Source organism: Ranitomeya imitator, chromosome 1, assembly GCF_032444005.1.
Source record: "Ranitomeya imitator isolate aRanImi1 chromosome 1, aRanImi1.pri, whole genome shotgun sequence".
NCBI classification, from domain to species: domain Eukaryota; kingdom Metazoa; phylum Chordata; class Amphibia; order Anura; family Dendrobatidae; genus Ranitomeya; species Ranitomeya imitator.
This window is the reverse complement of record NC_091282.1, coordinates 224050066-224070249: the sequence shown is the minus strand read 5'-3', so window position 1 is coordinate 224070249 and position 20184 is coordinate 224050066. Positions and strand designations below refer to the sequence as shown.

General features: G+C 44.2%; 1 protein-coding gene across 1 annotated transcript in view; it reads left to right on the top strand.

The window, feature by feature from the left end:
- Positions 1-578: 578 nt before the first annotated feature.
- The window catches only part of LOC138657697 (selenoprotein M-like), a 40189-nt gene continuing 20583 nt past the window's right edge, over positions 579-20184 (top strand). Inside the window, exons 1-2 of the mRNA XM_069745396.1 lie at positions 579-811; positions 4655-4788. Of these exons, the coding sequence (XP_069601497.1) occupies positions 4669-4788 (120 nt within the window). The 5' untranslated portion in view covers positions 579-811; positions 4655-4668. The remainder of the gene's footprint in view (positions 812-4654; positions 4789-20184) is intronic.

Genomic DNA, 20184 nt, shown 5'->3' with positions numbered 1-20184 from the left:
ACCCTTATAACTTCCTAGCAAAAAAAAAAATGTTTCCAAAATTGTGCTGATGTAAGGTAGACATGTGGGTAATGTTATTTATTAACTATTTTGTGTCACATACGTAACTCTCTGGTTTAACAGAATCAAAATTCAAAATTTGAAAATTGCGAAATTTTCAAAATTTTTGCCAAATTTCCATTTTTTTCACAAATAAACGCAAAGACTATCGACCTAAATTTACCACTAACATGAAGCCCAATATGTCATGAAAAAAAACATTCTCAGAATCGCTAGGATCCGTTGAAGCGTTCCTGAGTTATTACCTCATAAAAGGACACTGGTCAGAATTGCAAAAAATTGCCAGGTCATTAAGGTCAAAATAGGCTGGGTCATGAAGGGGTTAAATAAACATGCTGCCAGTGGCGTATCTAGGGGGGGGCAGCCGGGGAATGTGCCCCGGGCGCAGCTGGCAGGGGGGCGCAGTTGGGCCGCCAAATGTCTCCCCTGGCAGCTGCATTCTGCCGCCCCTGCACTCGGAGTCAGCTGTTCTCTGTGTCGGACTGTCAAGCTGACATCCGGCACAGAGACGCTGCAGCGCGCGGCTCCCAGTGTTCAATTGTACTCGTATCTTACGGACATGAGTACAATTGAACATCTGACTGCAGTGCCTGTCTAGAATGGAGCTGATTTTGGGAGGTAAGATGTCACCGGAAGGGGCGGGGCCTCCTTCAGTCCAGTGAAGACAGATAGCAGGAACCAGGAAGCTGCTGGAGTCGTGTGAGGAGGACTGAGGGTCTGCAGCATGCAGCCATGTGAGGAGATTACCGAGGTGTGTGGGGATTGGAGGGATAATGATGAGGGGCTGTGTAGTGGATGATGAGAAGCTGTGGGGATTGGAGGGATAATGATGAGGGGCTGTGTAGTGGATGATGAGAAGCTGTGGGGATTGGAGGGATAATGATGAGGGGCTGTGTAGTGGATGATGAGACGCTGTGGGGAATGGAGGGATAATGATGAGGGGCTGTGTAGTGGATGATGAGACGCTGTGGGGAATGGAGGGATAATGATGAGGGGCTGTGTAGTGGATGATGAGAAGCTGTGGGGATTGGAGGGATAATGATGAGGGGCTGTGTAGTGGATGATGAGACGCTGTGGGGAATGGAGGGATAATGATGAGGGGCTGTGTAGTGGATGATGAGAAGCTGTGGGGATTGGAGGGATAATGATGAGGGGCTGTGTAGTGGATGATGAGAAGCTGTGGGGATTGGAGGGATAATGATGAGGGGCTGTGTAGTGGATGATGAGAAGCTGTCTGGGGAATGGAGGGATAATGATAAGGGGCTGTGTAGTGGATGATGAGACGCTGTGGGGAATGGAGGGATAATGATGAGGGGCTGTGTAGTGGATGATGAGAGGCTGTGGGGAATGGAGGGATAATGATGAGGGGCTGTGTAGTGGATGATGAGAAGCTGTCTGGGGAATGGAGGGATAATGATAAGGGGCTGTGTAGTGGATGATGAGACGCTGTGGGGATTGGAGGGATAATGATGAGGGGCTGTGTAGTGGATGATGAGAAGCTGTCTGGGGAATGGAGGGATAATGATAAGGGGCTGTGTAGTGGATGATGAGACGCTGTGGGGAATGGAGGGATAATGATGAGGGGCTGTGTAGTGGATGATGAGAGGCTGTGGGGAATGGAGGGATAATGATGAGGGGCTGTGTAGTGGATGATGAGAAGCTGTCTGGGGAATGGAGGGATAATGATGAGGGGCTGTGTAGTGGATGATGAGAAGCTGTCTGGGGAATGGAGGGATAATGATGAGGGGCTGTGTAGTGGATGATGAGAGGCTGTGGGGAATGGAGGGATAATGATGAGGGGCTGTGTAGTGGATGATGAGAAGCTGTCTGGGGAATGGAGGGATAATGATGAGGGGCTGTGTAGTGGATGATGAGACGCTGTGGGGAATGGAGGGATAATGATGAGGGGCTGTGTAGTGGATGATGAGACGCTGTGGGGAATGGAGGGATAATGATGAGGGGCTGTGTAGTGGATGATGAGACGCTGTGGGGAATGGAGGGATAATGATGAGGGGCTGTGTAGTGGATGATGAGAAGCTGTGTGGGGAATGATGATGGGCTGTGTAGTGGATGATGAGGGGCTGTGTGGGGAATGGAGCATGATGAGGGGCAGTGTGGAAAAAGAAGGAATGATGAGGGGCTGTGTGGGAGAAGGGGGGTGATGAGGGGCTTTGGGGGAGAAGGGGGGTGATGAGGGGCTGTATGGGGGTGATGGGCTGTGTGGGGAATGGGGGATGAGAGGCTGTGTGGGTGATAATGAGGGCCTGTGGGGAATGGGGGGATGATGAGGGGCTCTGTGGAGAAGCGGGGTGATGAGGGCCTTTTTGGGGAATGATGAGGGCCTGTGGGGAATGGGAGGATGATGAGGGACTGTGTAGGGGTGATGAGGGGGAGATGGGGTTGATGAGGGGCTGTGTGGGGGATCAGGAGATGGGGGTGATGAGGGGCTGTGTGGGTAATGGGGGGATTTATTGTGTGGGGTTGAATTGGAGTGGAGATGGGAGATTTGAGGACACAAAATGAACAGCAAAGGGGGTGATGGGGCACAGAATAGAAACTGAGTAGTGGGTTCGTAGCATGGGGGCAGTGTAAGGGCACAGCCAGGAGGGGACAGTATACCAAGGAGGGGGAGTGTGATGAGAGAGTACAGTATAAATACTGGGCCCTATATGGGGGACACAGTGTGAGAGGACAGTGTGAAGAGGGGACCGGTATGGAAAGGAGAGGTCAGTGTGAAGAGTATGTACCATAAGAGGGACAGTGTGGGGGTCATATTTTGTGAAGACAATATAGTAAGGGGCAATTTTTCATTCAGGAGCATTATAATGACACTTGTATCTTTAAGGGCATCGTGAAGATGAAGAAAAGAAGAACGACTCCAGAGACGACATCATCTATAAGGTACCTGGATGTAAATGTTAATTGTGATACTGACTAACTCTCATGTTTTTATTTATGTTAGGAGCATTAAAGGGGATGTCCAGGTTTGTAATGTGTCTGCAGTCATTCTTCGTGACTGCAAACTTCTGAGTTCTCACAGTGCTCATTGCACGCTGTCAGGATTCTCTCGTGCTGGCAATTTACATACATGTGGTCACGTGCTGACTAGACATGTGTGGCCTCCGTCAATGAAAATGAACTGAGCGAGGCCGGGCACGTCTAGTCGGAATGTGTTCAGAATTATACAAATCACATGCTTGTACTGACATGACCGTCCACCGGCAAGGGAGAATCCTAAAAGTGTCCAGTGCATTCGTTGTGAGAATTCAGAAGTCTGCGCCAAAATGAATTCTTGCCCCGGGTGCCAGAAACCCTAGATACGCCTCTGCATGCTGCTGCTATATTTATGAGCTCTGTATAAACCCAAACCCACCATTCATTGGCAGCTTTCTGTCTATGCACAGTGCACACAGAAAGCTAAAATCAGTGGTGTGGGCAGAACTAAGTATTCAGAGAACTTCTAGATCTGCAGCAGAAAAAATGGATTTTATCAAAACAACAGCAAGCAGTTCAGTAAGTGACACATCCCTGGAATCAGTGTCTCTGCCATGCTGCTCTCATATGGGGTGGCAAAAACCTGATGGCAGATTCCATTTAAGAGCTGAATTAAGTAATAACTAGCCTAGTTAATGATAAACTTACCTGGAGCAGCCAGTGCCAGGCAGCAGCTGCCAAGGCAAACAGGATCATGGGGTGCATTAAAAGAGGTCTGGATACACATGATGAGAGCATTATACTGCCTCTGTACAAATCCCTAGTTAGACCGCACATGGAGTACTGTGTCCAGTTTTGGGCACCGGTGCTCAGGAAGGATATAATGGAACTAGAGAGAGTACAAAGGAGGGCAACAAAATTAATAAAGGGGATGGGAGAACTACAATACCCAGATAGATTAGCGAAATTAGGATTATTTAGTCTAGAAAAAAGACGACTGAGGGGCGATCTAATAACCATGTATAAGTATATAAGGGGACAATACAAATATCTCGCTGAGGATCTGTTTATACCAAGGAAGGTGACGGGCACAAGGGGGCATTCTTTGCGTCTGGAGGAGAGAAGGTTTTTCCACCAACATAGAAGAGGATTCTTTACTGTTAGGGCAGTGAGAATCTGGAATTGCTTGCCTGAGGAGGTGGTGATGGCAAACTCAGTCGAGGGGTTCAAGAGAGGCCTGGATGTCTTCCTGGAGCAGAACAATATTGTATCATACAATTATTAGGTTCTGTAGAAGGACGTAGATCTGGGGATTTATTATGATGGAATATAGGCTGAACTGGATGGACAAATGTCTTTTTTTGGCCTTACTAACTATGTTACTATGTAGCCTACTTGAGAATAACATGGTAAAAACTTTATATAAAGTAAACCTATTTGTTACTATTTTGCAATTTGGAGAAACTTCATACATTTTTGTAATATTTAACTAAGATAATGAATTTAAATAGACCTTGACAGTGAGTCTTATTCCATGTGAGAAAATCTGATTGTGGAGCACCTGCCTAGCTTAATGACATCACATAAAGAAACACCCCTGCTTCCATAATAGTCAGTGCATGGTAACCTGTGGTGAAACTTCTAGTTTTCTTTTACTTAGTGACATCGAGCACGATGGATCATAAAGCAGCGCTGTGCGTCCTCGCCATCTGTCTCTGTGTCAACGCAAACACCTCTGACACAGTAGAAAGGGTCCTAATAGAAGACACTGAAATCGCCAGGGGCACGGTCATTGTAAGTACTGAAGATCAGATTTGGTATATTTTGCTGTGAATCTATAGTAAAACAGAAATGACAAGCTGTTAATATCTTACCTCTGTGCAGTCGAAGATCATTTTGGCCTCTGAAACTCAACAAGCAATAAAAGCTTTACAGACTCCTCACTAAAAGTGAAATGCAATTCATTCACTATGGATTAGTAACAATCACACTGATTTATGAGTGAATCAATACGCCGAAAATTGCTTAGTAAATATTCTTGTTTTCTCTGGACTACAAATTAAGCTTCCATTATATATGTCCATATTATCATAACATATTCTCCTCCACCCCATATCCTTACATAGGTCTTTTTACCTATATTATGGCTCAAAATACGTAATTGAAGTGATTGAGGTAGCTCTGGTACATATCTGACATTAATAGCAGCTGGTGATGAGCCAATGTGCTCGAATAAAGTGTTACCTGAGCATGCTTGGGTGCTATCCCAGTATCTTCGATGTACTTGAATAATATGTTCGAGTCCCTGTGGCTTTATGTCTTGTGGCACATAGTTCTTAACTAGTGATGAGCGAAAGTACTCGTTTCTTGGGTTTTCCAGAGCACGCCCGGGTGACCTCCGAGTATTTATGACTGCTCGGAGATTTAGTTTTCATCACGGCAGCTGAATGATTTACAGCTATTAGCCAGGCTAAGTACATGTGGGGGTTGCCTGGTTGCTAGGGAATCCCCACATGTAATCAAGCTGTCTAGTAGCTGTAAATCATTCAGCTGCCGTGATGAAAACTAAATCTCCGAGAAGTCATAAATACTTGGAGGTCACCCGAGCATGCTCTGGAAAACCCGAGCAATGAGTACACTCGCTCATCACTATTCTTAACCTCTCATCGGTGTCCCCTTGAGGCAGTAGCGGGGTGCCTATGAGTTGCCATGACATCCACAGGTCTGCTGAAGACTTCTTGTGCCTGTCATGAAGGTTTTCTTATGACTGCCAAATTATTTCTAGAGTGTTCATAGGAGACCATGATTTGTGTTATATACAGCAATACTTTGGTAGTGATTAGTGATGAGCGCGTGCGCTCGTTACTTGAGTTTTCTGAGCATGCTCGGGTGTTCTCTAAGTATCTGGGGCATGCTCGTAAATTATGTTTATGTCTCACAGCTGCATGATTTTCAGATGTTAGACAGCCTGAATACATGCAGGGATTGCCTGTTTGTAAGGCCAGTCTCACACGTCCAGATAATTCCGGTACCGAAAAATCGGTACCAGAGTTATCCGTGTCCGTGAGCTCACGTAGGCCATCCGTGTGGCACACGTGCGGCACACGTGTGCCGCTCGTGGGCCGACTGGGTACCACATGGAGCGTGCAGGAGACAGCGCTAGAGATAAGCGCTGTCCCCTGCATCTGGTGCTGAAGCCGCCATTCATATCTTCTCTCCAGCAACGTTCACTACAGTCATGAATATGCGGCTCCAACCCTATGGGAGGTGGAGCTGCATATTCATGACTGTAATCGGCGGCACCACGTGGCCGCTCATACAGGAGAAGCTGGCGCTGAGAGGACGCTGCGAGGGAGCCGGGTGAGTATTTTATTACCAGCGGGCGGGCGCACAGGAGGTGTGAGGGGGGTGGGGACATGGATCTTTATTTAAAACAAGAAAAAAAAAAAAAAAGGATTTTTCATATCTTGACTTTGACTTTAATGGTTCCGTGTAATCCGTGCGCTCCCACGAACACTGACATGTCTCCATGTTTTGCACACGGACACACGGTCCGTGAAAACACGCTGACATGTGCAGAGACACATTGATTTCAATGTGTCTATGTGAGTCAGTGTCTCTGGTACGTGAGGAAACTGTCACCTCACGTACCGGAGCCACTGACGTGTGAAACCGGCCTTAGGGAATTCCCACATGTATTCAGGCTGACTAGCAGCCACAAATCATGCAGGAACACAAACATAATCCACAAGCATGCCCAAGACACTCAGAGAAGACCTGAGCATGCTCGGAAAACTCGAGTAACGAGCGCACTCGCTCATCATTAGTAGATCAAGTCCCGGAAGTGGAGTAATATTCAAAGTAATAAGTTGGAGTTTTTGTTTCCATTTTTCAGGACATTATATGGTAATATAAATTGTGTAATTCAAAAGTAGAAACCATCCGTCAAAACACAAGTTCTCATAAGGCTATGTGGATGGAGATGTTAAAAACTTATGGCTCTTGGAAAAGAGAAAGGGGAAAAAAGGGACATAGAGATTTCATCTTTTAGTTTTCCTAAGGGGTTAAACAGCGCAGAATTTGGACCTTACGCCCTATCCGACATGGTGATTTTCCATTTTTGCACTTTAGTTTTTTCTCCCATTCTTCCATCGATATAGCCTTATCCGAGAGCTTATTTTTCATAAGACGAGTTGTGCTGTTACATGACAACATACATTATACCATGCAATGTACTGGAAAACTGAAAACAAAATGCGGAAAAATTGCAAAAAAGCACAATTTTGCCATAGTCTTTTAGGTTTTTGTTTTATCGGCATACAGAATTGCAATATATCCAATAAAATGAAAGATATACTGTGGCTCAGCATGGCTTCTGAATTTATTTTCATATCCATAGACTTGAATAACTGAGTTTCATCCGATTTATTTAAGAAACTAGTGCATGCTGACATTTTTTTCACATGCAGATTCAGTCAGTGAAAAAAAAAATCACTCATCTGCATTTCCCCAGTGAATAACATTGGTCTGAACGCTGTCTATTGTTTCCACGGGAAGCACTAAACCTGAAAATATGATCCTGTGAAGGAGCCTAACTTGTGATAAACTCCAGGCGCTGATTAGGCACCAGTCAGGATTTTACCCAGAAGCTGATATACAGAATGCCAGGGTGAATTCAGAACAGTATCTTCGACAAAAGTTTAAAAACTTACAAAATGCTTATATTTGTACTTCAGTAACCATAGAAATGTCTGATTAAGGGCTCATCTCCACTTGTGTGAGAAAAAAATGGTCCGATTTACGGACCGAAAAAACTGATGTAACGTCTGTGAGTGCCATGCGAGTGCCATGCGAGTGTCATGCGAGTGTCATGCGAGTTTTTTATCGCAACATCCGTATGACATCCGTATTGCTGTCCGATTTTTACGCACCCCTGTCCTTAGAAAAGCCGGCAATTCAGCGCAGAGTACAGTAAAATCACACTGACAGGTTAGAGTAGATATATACACATAGAATAGGTATATATACATATACAGGTCCTTCTCAAAAAATTAGCATATAGTGTTAAATTTCATTATTTACCATAATGTAATGATTACAATTAAACTTTCATATATTATAGATTCATTATCCACCAACTGAAATTTGTCAGGTCTTTTATTGTTTTAATACTGATGATTTTGGCATACAACTCCTGATAACCCAAAAAACCTGTCTCAATAAATTAGCATATTTCACCCATCCAATCAAATAAAAGTGTTTTTTAATAACAAACAAAAAAACCATCAAATAATAATGTTCAGTTATGCACTCAATACTTGGTCGGGAATCCTTTGGCAGAAATGACTGCTTCAATGCGGCGTGGCATGGAGGCAATCAGCCTGTGACACTGCTGAGATGTTATGGAGGCCCAGGATGCTTCAATAGCGGCCTTAAGCTCATCCAGAGTGTTGGGTCTTGCGTCTCTCAACTTTCTCTTCACAATATCCCACAGATTCTCTATGGGGTTCAGGTCAGGAGAGTTGGCAGGCCAATTGAGCACAGTAATACCATGGTCAGTAAACCATTTACCAGTGGTTTTGGCACTGTGAGCAGGTGCCAGGTCGTGCTGAAAAATGAAATCTTCATCTCCATAAAGCATTTCAGCCGATGGAAGCATGAAGTGCTCCAAAATCTCCTGATAGCTAGCTGCATTGACCCTGCCCTTGATGAAACACAGTGGACCAACACCAGCAGCTGACATGGCACCCCACACCATCACTGACTGTGGGTACTTGACACTGGACTTCAGGCATTTTGGCATTTCCTTCTCCCCAGTCTTCCTCCAGACTCTGGCACCTTGATTTCCGAATGACATGCAAAATTTGCTTTCATCAGAAAAAAGTACTTGGGACCACTTAGCAACAGTCCAGTGCTGCTTCTCTGTAGCCCAGGTCAGGCGCCTCTGCCGCTGTTTATGGTTCAAAAGTGGCTTTACCTGGGGAATGCGGCACCTGTAGCCCATTTCCTGCACATGCCTGTGCATGGTGGCTCTGGATGTTTCCACACCAGACTCAGTCCACTGCTTCCTCAGGTTCCCCAAGGTCTGGAATCGGTCCTTCTCCACAATCTTCCTCAGGGTCCGGTCTCCTCTTCTCGTTGTACAGCGTTTTCTGCCACATTGTTTCCCTCCAACAGACTTACCATTGAGGTGCCTTGATACAGCACTCTGGGAACAGCCTATTTGTTGAGAAATTTCTTTCTGGGTCTTACCCTCTTGCTTGAGGGTGTCAATGATGGCCTTCTTGACATCTGTCAGGTCGCTAGTCTTAGGGTACCGTCACACTATACGATTTACCTACGATCACGACCAGCGATATGACCTGGCCGTGATCGTAGGTAAATCGTAGTGTGGTCGCTGGGGAGCTGTCACACAGACCGCTCTCCAGCGACCAAGATGCCGAGGTCCCTGGGTAACCAGGGTAAACATCGGGTAACTAAGCGCAGGACCGCGCTTAGTTACCCGATGTTTACCCTGGTTACAAGCGTTAAACTAAAAAAAAACAAACAGCACATACTTACATTCTGGTGTCCGTCAGGTCCCTTGCAGTCTCTGCTTCCCGCACTCAGTGACTGCCGGCCGTAAAGTGAAAGTGAAAGCACAGCCGCTGTGCTCTGCTTTCACTTTACGGCCGGCAGTCACAGTGCTGGAAGCAGACTGCAAGGGACCTGACGGACACCAGAATGTAAGTATGTGCTGTTTGTTTTTTTTTAGTTTAACGCTTGTAACCAGGGTAAACATCGGGTAACTAAGCGCGGTCCTGCGCTTAGTTACCCGATGTTTACCCTGGTTACAAGCGAACGCATCGCATCGCTAGATCGGTGTCACACACACCGATCTAGCGATGACAGCGGGAGATCCAGCGATGAAAGAAAGTTCTAAACGATCTGCTACGACGTACGATTCTCAGCAGGATCCCTGATCGCTGCTGCGTGTCAGACACAGCGATATCGTAACGATATCACTGGAACGTCACGAATCGTACCGTCGTAGCGATCGAAATGTTATAGTGTGACGGTACCCTTACCCATGATGGGGGTTTTGAGTAATGAACCAGGCAGGGAGTTTATAAAAGCCTCAGGTATCTTTTGCATGTGTTTAGAGTTAATTAGTTGATTCAGAAGATTAGGGTAATAGGTCGTTTAGAGAACCTTTTCTTGATATGCTAATTTATTGAGACAGGTTTTTTGGGTTATCAGGAGTTGTATGCCAAAATCATCAGTATTAAAACAATAAAAGACCTGACAAATTTCAGTTGGTGGATAATGAATCTATAATATATGAAAGTTTAATTGTAATCATTACATTATGGTAAATAATGAAATTTAACACTATATGCTAATTTTTTGAGAAGGACCTGTATATATATGTCAGGGAGACACATATATATATATATATATATATATATATATATATATTTATTTATATTTAATGCAGCGTGAGATAGCTTTAAAGCTGGTAATTCAATTACCGGCTTTTGCTTTCTCTTTCACAAACCCGACATGATATGAGACCTGGTTTACATACAGTAAACCATCTCATATCAGCATTTTTTTTGCATATTCCACACTACTAATGTCAGTAGTGTGTATATGCAAAATTTGGCCATTCTAGCTAGTAAAATAAGGGGTTAAATGGCGGAAAAAATTGGCGTGGGCTCCCGCGCAATTTTCTCCGCCAGAGTAGTAAAGCCAGTGACTGAGGGCAGATATTAATAGCCTGGAGAGGGTCCACGGTTATTGGCCCCCCCCGGCTAAAAATACCTGCCCCCAGCCACCCCAGAAAAGGCACATCTGGAAGATGCGCCTATTCTGGCACTTGGCCACTCTCTTCCCATTCCCGTGTAGCGGTGGGATATGGGGTAATGAAGGGTTAATGCCACCTTGCTATTGTAAGGTGACATTAAGCCTAATTAATAATGGAGAGGCGTCAATTATGACACCTATCCATTATTAATCCAATACTAGTAAAGGGTTAAAAAATTACCCAAACACATTATTAAAAATTATTTTAATGAAATAAAAACAAAGGTTGTTGTAATATTTTATTTAACGCCCAATCCAATCACTGAAGACCCTCGATCTGTAAATAAAAAAACATAAACCAACAATATACATACCTTCCGAGGATCTGTAAAGTCCAACGATGTAAATCCTTCTGAAGGGGTTAAAATATTTTGCAGCCAGGAGTTCTGCTAATGCAGCGCTACTCCTCGCTGCAAAACCCCGGGGAATGAAGGTAAAGTAGGTCAATGACCTATATTTACCTGCATTTGCGGTGAGGCGCCCTCTGCTGGCTGTTCATAGATCGTGGTAACTTTCCTAGAAAGCTCCCAGGCATATCATGTCGGGTTTGTGAAGGAGAAAGCAAAAGCCGGTAATTGAATTACCAGCTTTAAAGCTATCTCACGCTGCATTAAATATATATATATATATATATATATGTGTCTCCCTGACATATATATATGTATATATACCTATTCTATGTGTATATATCTACTCTAATCTAACCTGTCAGTGTGATTTTACTGTACTCTACGCTGAATTGCCGGCTTTTCTAAGGACGCGGGTGCGTAAAAATCGGACAGCACTCGCATGGTCCGAGTGCAATCCGATTTTTTATCGGATTGCACTCGTCCGTTTTTCTCACAAGTGGAGATGAGCCCTAGAGATTCTAAAATCAGTGAAGCAGCAAAAAGTGAAAACCAAAATTTGTGCCAGACTAGTTACTTACACTGCATATTCCACTGTCTGTTTTTCCATATGGTACAAAATAAACTATGTATATATTTCTGAAAAGACATTACAATAGAAGCGATCAGCCTGCAAAAAATGATTGTCCCATAGTGGGACAAAGTGTAAAAGTTAGAGTAATGTAAAACACTTTTTTTTAAATAATTGTAAAAATCTAAAACAATAAAATTACACATATGGTATGTTTGGTATCGCCGCATCCGTAATGATCCAACCTATAAAACTGTCCCACTAATTAACCCCTTTAGTGAACACCATGAAAAAAAACTAGGCAAAAAACAATGATTTATCATCATACTGCCGAACAAAAAGTGGAATAACACGTGATCAAAAAGAAGGATATAGGGCCCTAGAGGCTTGCCCTTCCTCTGGTCTAGAGCTAGTCCACCTGCCACTCTTAGGTTAGATGAGGTAACACTGATGACATTGCGAATCAAAAGGTTACTGTTAGAAGAGCTCCCACCCGACACTTTCCCATCAGTAATGACGCCTATTTGTGCCATACCATTTTTGTTATCCCCAGATTTTAGAGACCCTTATAACCTGTGGGTGGGTCTGCCGAGGGAAGATTTGAATAGTTTCTACATCAATAACACCCTACAGCTGGGTAGATGGCCGGCAAACGCATCATCCCAACCAAAAAATTTCCTCCAATGTCAACATATTAGGTGCACAATCACATGTTTCAAGCAGAAGTACCCAGCCAGACCTAGTTGGTCTTGGCTTGACATCCTAACCAAATTCCCTCTTCCGAGAGTCAAAATTATATCTCGTCTCTACTCCCACCTCATCACACCGGCCCTACATTTCAAACCCTCATTTATCCACTCTTGGGAGATGGAACTCAAAATCTCTTTTTCAGATTAACAGGTTTCCAAAATTTTATCACAAGCTAGAGGCTTTTCTAGATGCATTATCCTACAGGAGAACTCATACAAAGTCCTGACCAGATTGCACATGACCCCAGCTAAGCTTTCCCAACGTGGTTCTAGCGGACAGTGATGTTTGCTGGAGATGTCTGAACTCGACTGGTCACCACACTCACATATTTTGGGAATTTCCAAAAATTAGATCCTTCTGGGGGAGTGTAGAATCCGTTCTTAGAAAGCTGCACTTGATAAAACATAATCTGGAGGCACAGGAGATACTCCTCCATTGTCCGTCTCGAAATTTTACACCCAAAAAACATGGTCTGCTCCCATTATTATTGCGTGCTGCAAAACATATGTTAGTGTTGTATTGGAGGGAGGAGGCTTCCCCTACTTTGACAGAGAGAACGGCAAAGGTGAATCAAATCTCTCGCTTAGAGGAATTGTCGAGCTGGGAAGTCTTCTGTCATGATTCCTATCAAGCAACTTGGGAACCTTGGAAAAAATATCAGGAATCTCAGGCCTCTATAGGTATCTCTTGAATGGTCCCCCCGACGTTGCCCTCATTATAAATATAATGTTCCCGTTTGTTACTCACTTCAATGTGCTTTAGTTCATGTAGAGGTTAGGTGCTCACACCCTTTGTGTACATAGTTTTTATTAGGTTAATTTGTCCTCTTCCTGCTTTGCCCCTCAACCATATATGTTGCCTCCCCCCCTCCCCTCTCTTTCCTTTACAGGCAGAGGCGTAGCTAGGGTTTTGGTCCAGGGGGGGCGAAGCTTCTGAGTGGGCCCCTAACCAGGTATCCTTCATTACAATTCGGTGATGCGCCCTAATAGTAGAGGAGAACTTCAGCAGATGACAGCACTGTTACTGAAGATAATCTCTATATAAAGACCAACACTGATATTACCGCCATATGGTTAGTGGTAGATACCAGTCCTAAAGAACATATAACAGATCACTGCACAGTTACAGATAATGACTTACCTCTGATGTTCTTTCTGATAGAATTGTTCATTTTTCCCGTCTTTTCCATCTGGCCCAGACCGACATGACAAATTCTTCCAGCTACAACTCATCTGCAGAGAATACAACAAAGACACGTTTCACTTCTCACATTTCAGCCCAATCACCATCTATTCCCAACCTGCACAAACTCCTCATCCTGCTGATACCCCAATACTGAGCCGCTGCTGCCGTATGTGTCCCTATTACTGCTCCTGATACCCCAATACTGACCCACTGCTGCTGTATGTGTCCCTATTACTGCCCCTGATACCCCAATACTGAGCCGCTGCTGCCGTATGTGTCCCTATTACTGCACCTGATACCCCAATACTGAGCCACTGCTGCCGTATGTGTCCCCATTACTGCACCTGATACCCCAATACTGAGCCGCTGCTGCCGTATGTGTCCCTATTACTGCACCTGATACCCCAATACTGAGCCACTGCTGCCGTATGTGACCCTATTACTGCACCTGATACCCCAATACTGAGCCACTGCTGCCGTATGTGTCCCTATTACTGCACCTGATACTCCAATACTGAGCCGTTGCTGCCGTATGTGTCCCTATTACTACACCTGATACCCCAATACTGAGCCGCTGCTGCCGTATGTGTCCCTATTACTGCACCTGATACCCCAATACTGAGCCGCTGCTGCCGTATGTGTCCCTATTACTGCCCCATATACCCCAATACTGAGCCGCTGCTGCCGTATGTGTCCCCATTACTGCACCTGATACCCCAATACTGAGCCGCTGCTGCCGTATGTGTCCCTATTACTGCACCTGATACCCCAATACTGAGCCGCTGCTGCCGTATGTGTCCCTATTACTGCTGTGTGGTTCTCTGTACCCTCTAAATTCTAAAGCACCCCTCTATAATATAGTAATGACGGGTGCAAGTGCCCTAGAAAACAGTGCCCACATTTTGTCCCCTAGAAAGTAATAATGCTCTGTGTGTAACTCTTTGATAGTCACAGTAAATTGAGTTCCCTTATAAGAATAAGTGCCCACTTTACATTTAATAAAGTCCCGAGTCTCCCCCCTTGTACAGCTCCCCTATGCACAGTATGATGCCCCCTCACTGTATATACTGACCCCTTAATATCCCCCAAACTGGCTCCAACACTGTATGATGGCCCCGTCACTGTAATCTCCACACTGAATGATGGCCCTCTAGATAGCATCCATATAGCAAAATACACCAGATAGTCCTCAATATGGTATAATACATTCCCCATATAGTATAATGCAGCTCCCATAGGCAGCCTCTATAAGGAAGGCTGTAAATGTGTCTCCAATCCCCTCTGCAAGGTATAAAAATGACCTCTCATTATACTCACCAACGGCGCTCACCAAGGCATAGCTGGTCTGGACTTAAGATCGCCATCCTCCATTACGGCTCCATCTGGATGACACGTCCTACGTCATCCACACAGTGTTACCCAGCGCACTCCTGTGCAGGCGTACTTCTCTCTGGGCTGCTGAAAGCAGAGTCAAGTACTGTAGTGCATATGTGCTGGGAAAGGCCAAAGGGCGCTGATGACCTGGAAATAAAGCCGGTGCATGCACACTACAATACTGTGCTCTGACTTCAGCAGGGTAAAGAGAAGTGCGCCTACACGGGAGTGCGATAGAGGACACTGAATGCATGATGTAGGACGCATCTTCCACGCAAAGCGGGACAGCGATCACAAGAAGAGGGACGGTGCCGGATCAAGACTAGTGACGCCCAGATCGCGCCATCTGTGAGTATAATAAAAGCTCTTTTTTGTGCCTTGCATAGAGGATTGGGGACATAGAGAGCATTCAAGAACACTATGTGAGGGCGTACAGATGCTGGCCGGACCTTATATGGTGACAGGCTTCCACATGTAAAAGCCGTCCTGCAAGATTCCAGCCGCTAGCAAATTTAAGGGTACGTGTCCACCTTCAGGATGGCCAGTGGTTTGGACGGAGCGGCAAAACCCACTCCGCCCTCTTCTGTGATGCAATGATGCCGGATGTGTTCATTGCACACATCCGACATCATCGCACCCCACACATAGGGCCCTGTGTTATACCTTGTGGCGGCTCAGCAAGGTACACGGACATGCTGCGATCTTAAAAGATGCGCAGCATGTCTGGAATTGCAGGGCTGCCGGGTGCGTGTTACCACGCATAGTGGAGACAGGATTTGATAAAATCAACTCCACTATGCTGTAACATCTGGACGCTGCGGGTTTGACGCTGCGGCTCTGCGCAGCGTCAAACACGCAGTGTTTACTGCACGTGGACACATACCCTAAGAAAATAATCATTCTCCTTCTCATAAGCTAATCAGCAGTAAATAAATTATGTGCCAAGACACTTATCGATCACATGCCAGTTTTCAGTGTCTGTCCAGATTGCAGGATAAACAAGACCTACAAGTTTAAGAACCTTCATTGCTTTATATACTGTGCCTGTATGCATGTATTTAAGGCAACAGATCAGACATATCAAAAAGCAAATGACAAGTGCCAAAATACTCATCATGCTGGGTGGAGAGTGTCCTCTGGTCCTGGGGGCTGCTCCTCCGGCTCCTGCCAGTCAGATGCAGACATCATGTGTAGGCAGTGAGTCCCCCTGCGTCCCCGGCGGCTGCTGCTGGAGCTGATCTTCTCTGCAGCACCGGAGCTTTGAAGCAGAGCGCGCTCAGCCAGGATTGGGTGAGTGGTGGGTGACCTCCCTTCCCCCTATCCTCCACAGACTGCAGATGAGCGGTCACATGACTCACTCCCTGCACTCTGATTGGAGGCCTTCTCTTCCTTCTCTCTGCTGACTCCCTGTGAGCGTTTGTACTGTGCATGGACTTTAGCTACATACACAGTACAAACGCAGGGGAAACTAAAGATAAACATTGACCGGAGGCAGGGGCCCCTAATGCCGGCCCGAACAGTAGCGTAGCTCTGGGTGGGCCCCCTCAGAGCACTGGGCCCGGGGCGTCCGCCCCCTCTGCCCCCCTGGTAGCTACGCTACTGTTTACAGGCCTTTCTCTGATATGCAACGGATTAAATAGAGTTGGTATTGTTTTTTCTTGCAATTGTATGTAAGATTGTCACTTTACTACTTTCAATAAATAAAGAATTTACAAAAAAAAAGGATATAAAAAAATCATGGTACCGCTGTAAACGTGATCTTGTTCCGCAAAAATCGGGCCCCCATACAGCTCCATCAGCAAAATTGTCCACTCAGGACAATTTGGACAACAGCTTTTGGGGTCCAATTTCTCGTGTTACCCTTGTGAAAATAAAAAATTGGGGGCAAAAAGATTTTTTGTGAAAAAAAATATGATTTTTAATTTTTATGGATCTACGTTGTAAACTTATAAACTTCTGTGAAGCACTTGGGGGTTCAAAGTGCTCACCACACATCTAGATAAGTTCATTAGGGGGTCTAATTTCCAAAATGGTGTCACTTGTGGGGGGTTCCACTTTTTAGGCACATCAGGGTCTCTCCAAACCCAACATGGCGTCCGATCTCAATTTCAGCCAATTTTGAATTGAAAAGTCAAATGATGCTCCTTCCCTTCCGAGCTCTGCCATGTTACCCTTGGTAAAATAAAAAAAACTTGGATCTGAAGTAAATTTTTTGTGAAAAAAGTTAAATGTTCATTTCTTTTTAAACATTTCAAAAATTCCTGTGAAGCACGTGAAGGGTTAATAAACTTCTTGAACGTGGTTTTGAGAACCTTGAGGGGTGCAGTTTTTAGAATGGTGTCACACTTCATTATTTTCTATCATATAGACCCCTCAAAATGACTTCAAATGTGATGTGGTCCCCAAAAAATGGTGCCGTAAAAATGAGAAATCGCTGTTTAACTTTTCACCCTTTTTTACCTCCTAATAAAACAAATTTGGGTTCCAAAATTGTGCTGATGTAAAGTAGACATGTGGGAAATATTACTTATTAAGTATTTTTTGTGACATATCTCTGTGATTTAAGGGCATGAAAATTCAAAGTTAAAAAATTGCAAAATTTTCAAAATGTTCGTCAAATTTCCATTTTTTTCACAAACAAATGCAAGTTATATCAAATAAATTTTATCTCTATCATGAAGTACAATATGTCATGAGAAAACGTCAGAATTGCCAGGATCCATGGAAGCATTCCAGAGTTATAACCTCATAAAGGGACAGTGGTCAGAATTGTAAAAATTGGCCTGGTCATTAACATGCAAACCATCCTTGGGGATAAAGGGGATAATAATGTCAATTAAACGATACTTACCAAACACCTAGTCCACCGAATCAAAAGTCTCCTGCAATAAAAATAAAATAATAAACCACAATATTCCTCACCTATCCGTAGAGAAGGTAATCCAGAATGTCCAATGATCATCCTGATCACTTTGAGAGTAGTCACATCAGTAATGTGACTGCTCTCAAAGACAGCCGGCGATACACTGACAGGATATTAATCGCTCCCGCAATGTATCACTGAGCTGCCACGAGAGAGTTCACCGGAGTTTATCAGCTGATCAGCTATGGTGATCTCCCTTTCGGCACCACTGCTGCGTAGGAAATTCTCACGCAGTGGTGCCATAAGTGAGAGCATCAGAGCTGATGAACTCCTGTGAACTCTAACGGCAACTCAGTGATACACTGCAGGAGCGATTACCTACATGCGAGATTGCCGTGGGACACTCTGGATTAGGCCCGGATCACAAATACGAGAGATACGACCGAGTCTCGCAGGTGAAAACCCAGCTCTGAAGCCGGCACTCCAGAGCAGAGCATGCAGCCACAGCAATACATGGAGCTGCTCGCTCCACTGCAGAGTGCCGGTACCAGAGCTGGGTTTTCACCTGCGAGACTCAGCCGTATCTCGTGTATGTGTGATCCTGGCCTTACTTGGAGTACGGCAGACACCTGAATATATGTTGGCTTATTATTTTACATTATTTCTAGGAGATGAGGGCATCACACATTTTTTGTTAGGTGAGTATATAATTTTTTTTTTTTATTTGAATATGTATGTAATTTTACTTTTTTAATTTTAATTGTGAGCACAGGTGCTGGCAGATGAGACTACATCTCCCATCAGAAGCACCTGTTGTCACTGTTATCAGTTAAATATAGGGGTGCATGATGCATGCGTCGCCGCGGCTGCGCCCAACGCTGCCCCGCACAGTGCTAATGTGAACGTAGCTTAATATCTGCGTTTCTGCTGTGGATTTGACTGACTCAATTGAAGTCAATGCGTGAAAAACACTGCAGAAACGCATGAAGAATTGCACTGCAAATACTTAAGGAAATTTACTGATCATGTGCACAATACTTCAGGATTGTCATAGAATTAGCTTGCATAAGGATTCCATAGCGTTTTTGGCCCAGTTCCACACGGAAAAAAACACTGCAAAAATGCATCAGATACACACTATGTGCACATAGCCATATTATCCAGATCTGTATGATTATAACAAACTTATGATGTTGTTGTTTTTTCATCATTTTATTGGTGTAAAAAAGAAACATTAGATATTTCTAAAGTGAAAGTAAAAAATTTGGTTTAAGACGCCGTTTTAATTTTTTTTATTAGTGCCACTTAGGAGTACACATATTGAGACATTCTATTTCATTTTTATGACCAAAAAAACACAATTCTAGTTTAAAAAATTTTTTTTCTTTCATCTACGGATTATATAATTTGATTCTGGGATGGTGTGATTGCTTTTATTAAGCACTGCTTATATAGCGCTATTATATTCCACAGCGCTTTATATCATCATAGCAATCACCAAAGGGGCTCACAGTCTAAATTCCCTATCAATATGTCTTTGAAGTGTGCGAGGAAACTGGAGTACTCAGAGGAATCCCACGCAAAACATGGGGAGAACATGCAAACTGCTTGCAGATCTTGTCCTTGGCGGGATTTGAACACAGGACCCCAGGGCTGGAAATCAACAGTGCTAACCACTGAGCCACCATACTTAATCTACAGTTGATATAAAACGTCTACACACCCCGGCCAAATGTCAGGTTTTTGTGATGGAAGAAAATCATATCAAGATGAATCATCTCAGAACTTTTTCCACCTTTATTGTCACCTATAATTTCTAAACAATACAATTGAAAAATAAACTGAAATCTTTTCAGGCGGAAAAAGAGAATTAAAGAACGAAAATAAAATTCATATATGTGCGTCTTTTTCAGGTGGTTTTCGCCCATAATTCACCTGAAGAAGCCCCGTAAAGGCGCCTCATGAAATGAATTTAGTACACAGCAATGCCAAAAATGACATTGCTGTGTGCATAATTCCATTTTATGTCAGGATTCCACAGCGGTTAAAAGATGTGACATGCTCTTTCCTCTAATGAACGTATAGAGTGAAAGCTACTGGTGGCAGAGCCACCTCTTGAACTATGGCCAGCTTTTTCATGAAGTGGCTTCACTTTTGAAAGTTCGTGTGTGTCTGCGCTGGCATCTAAATGACACTGTGTACACATATCATTAAATTAATACTTTATTGAAATAACATTTGAAGCTAAGACAAAA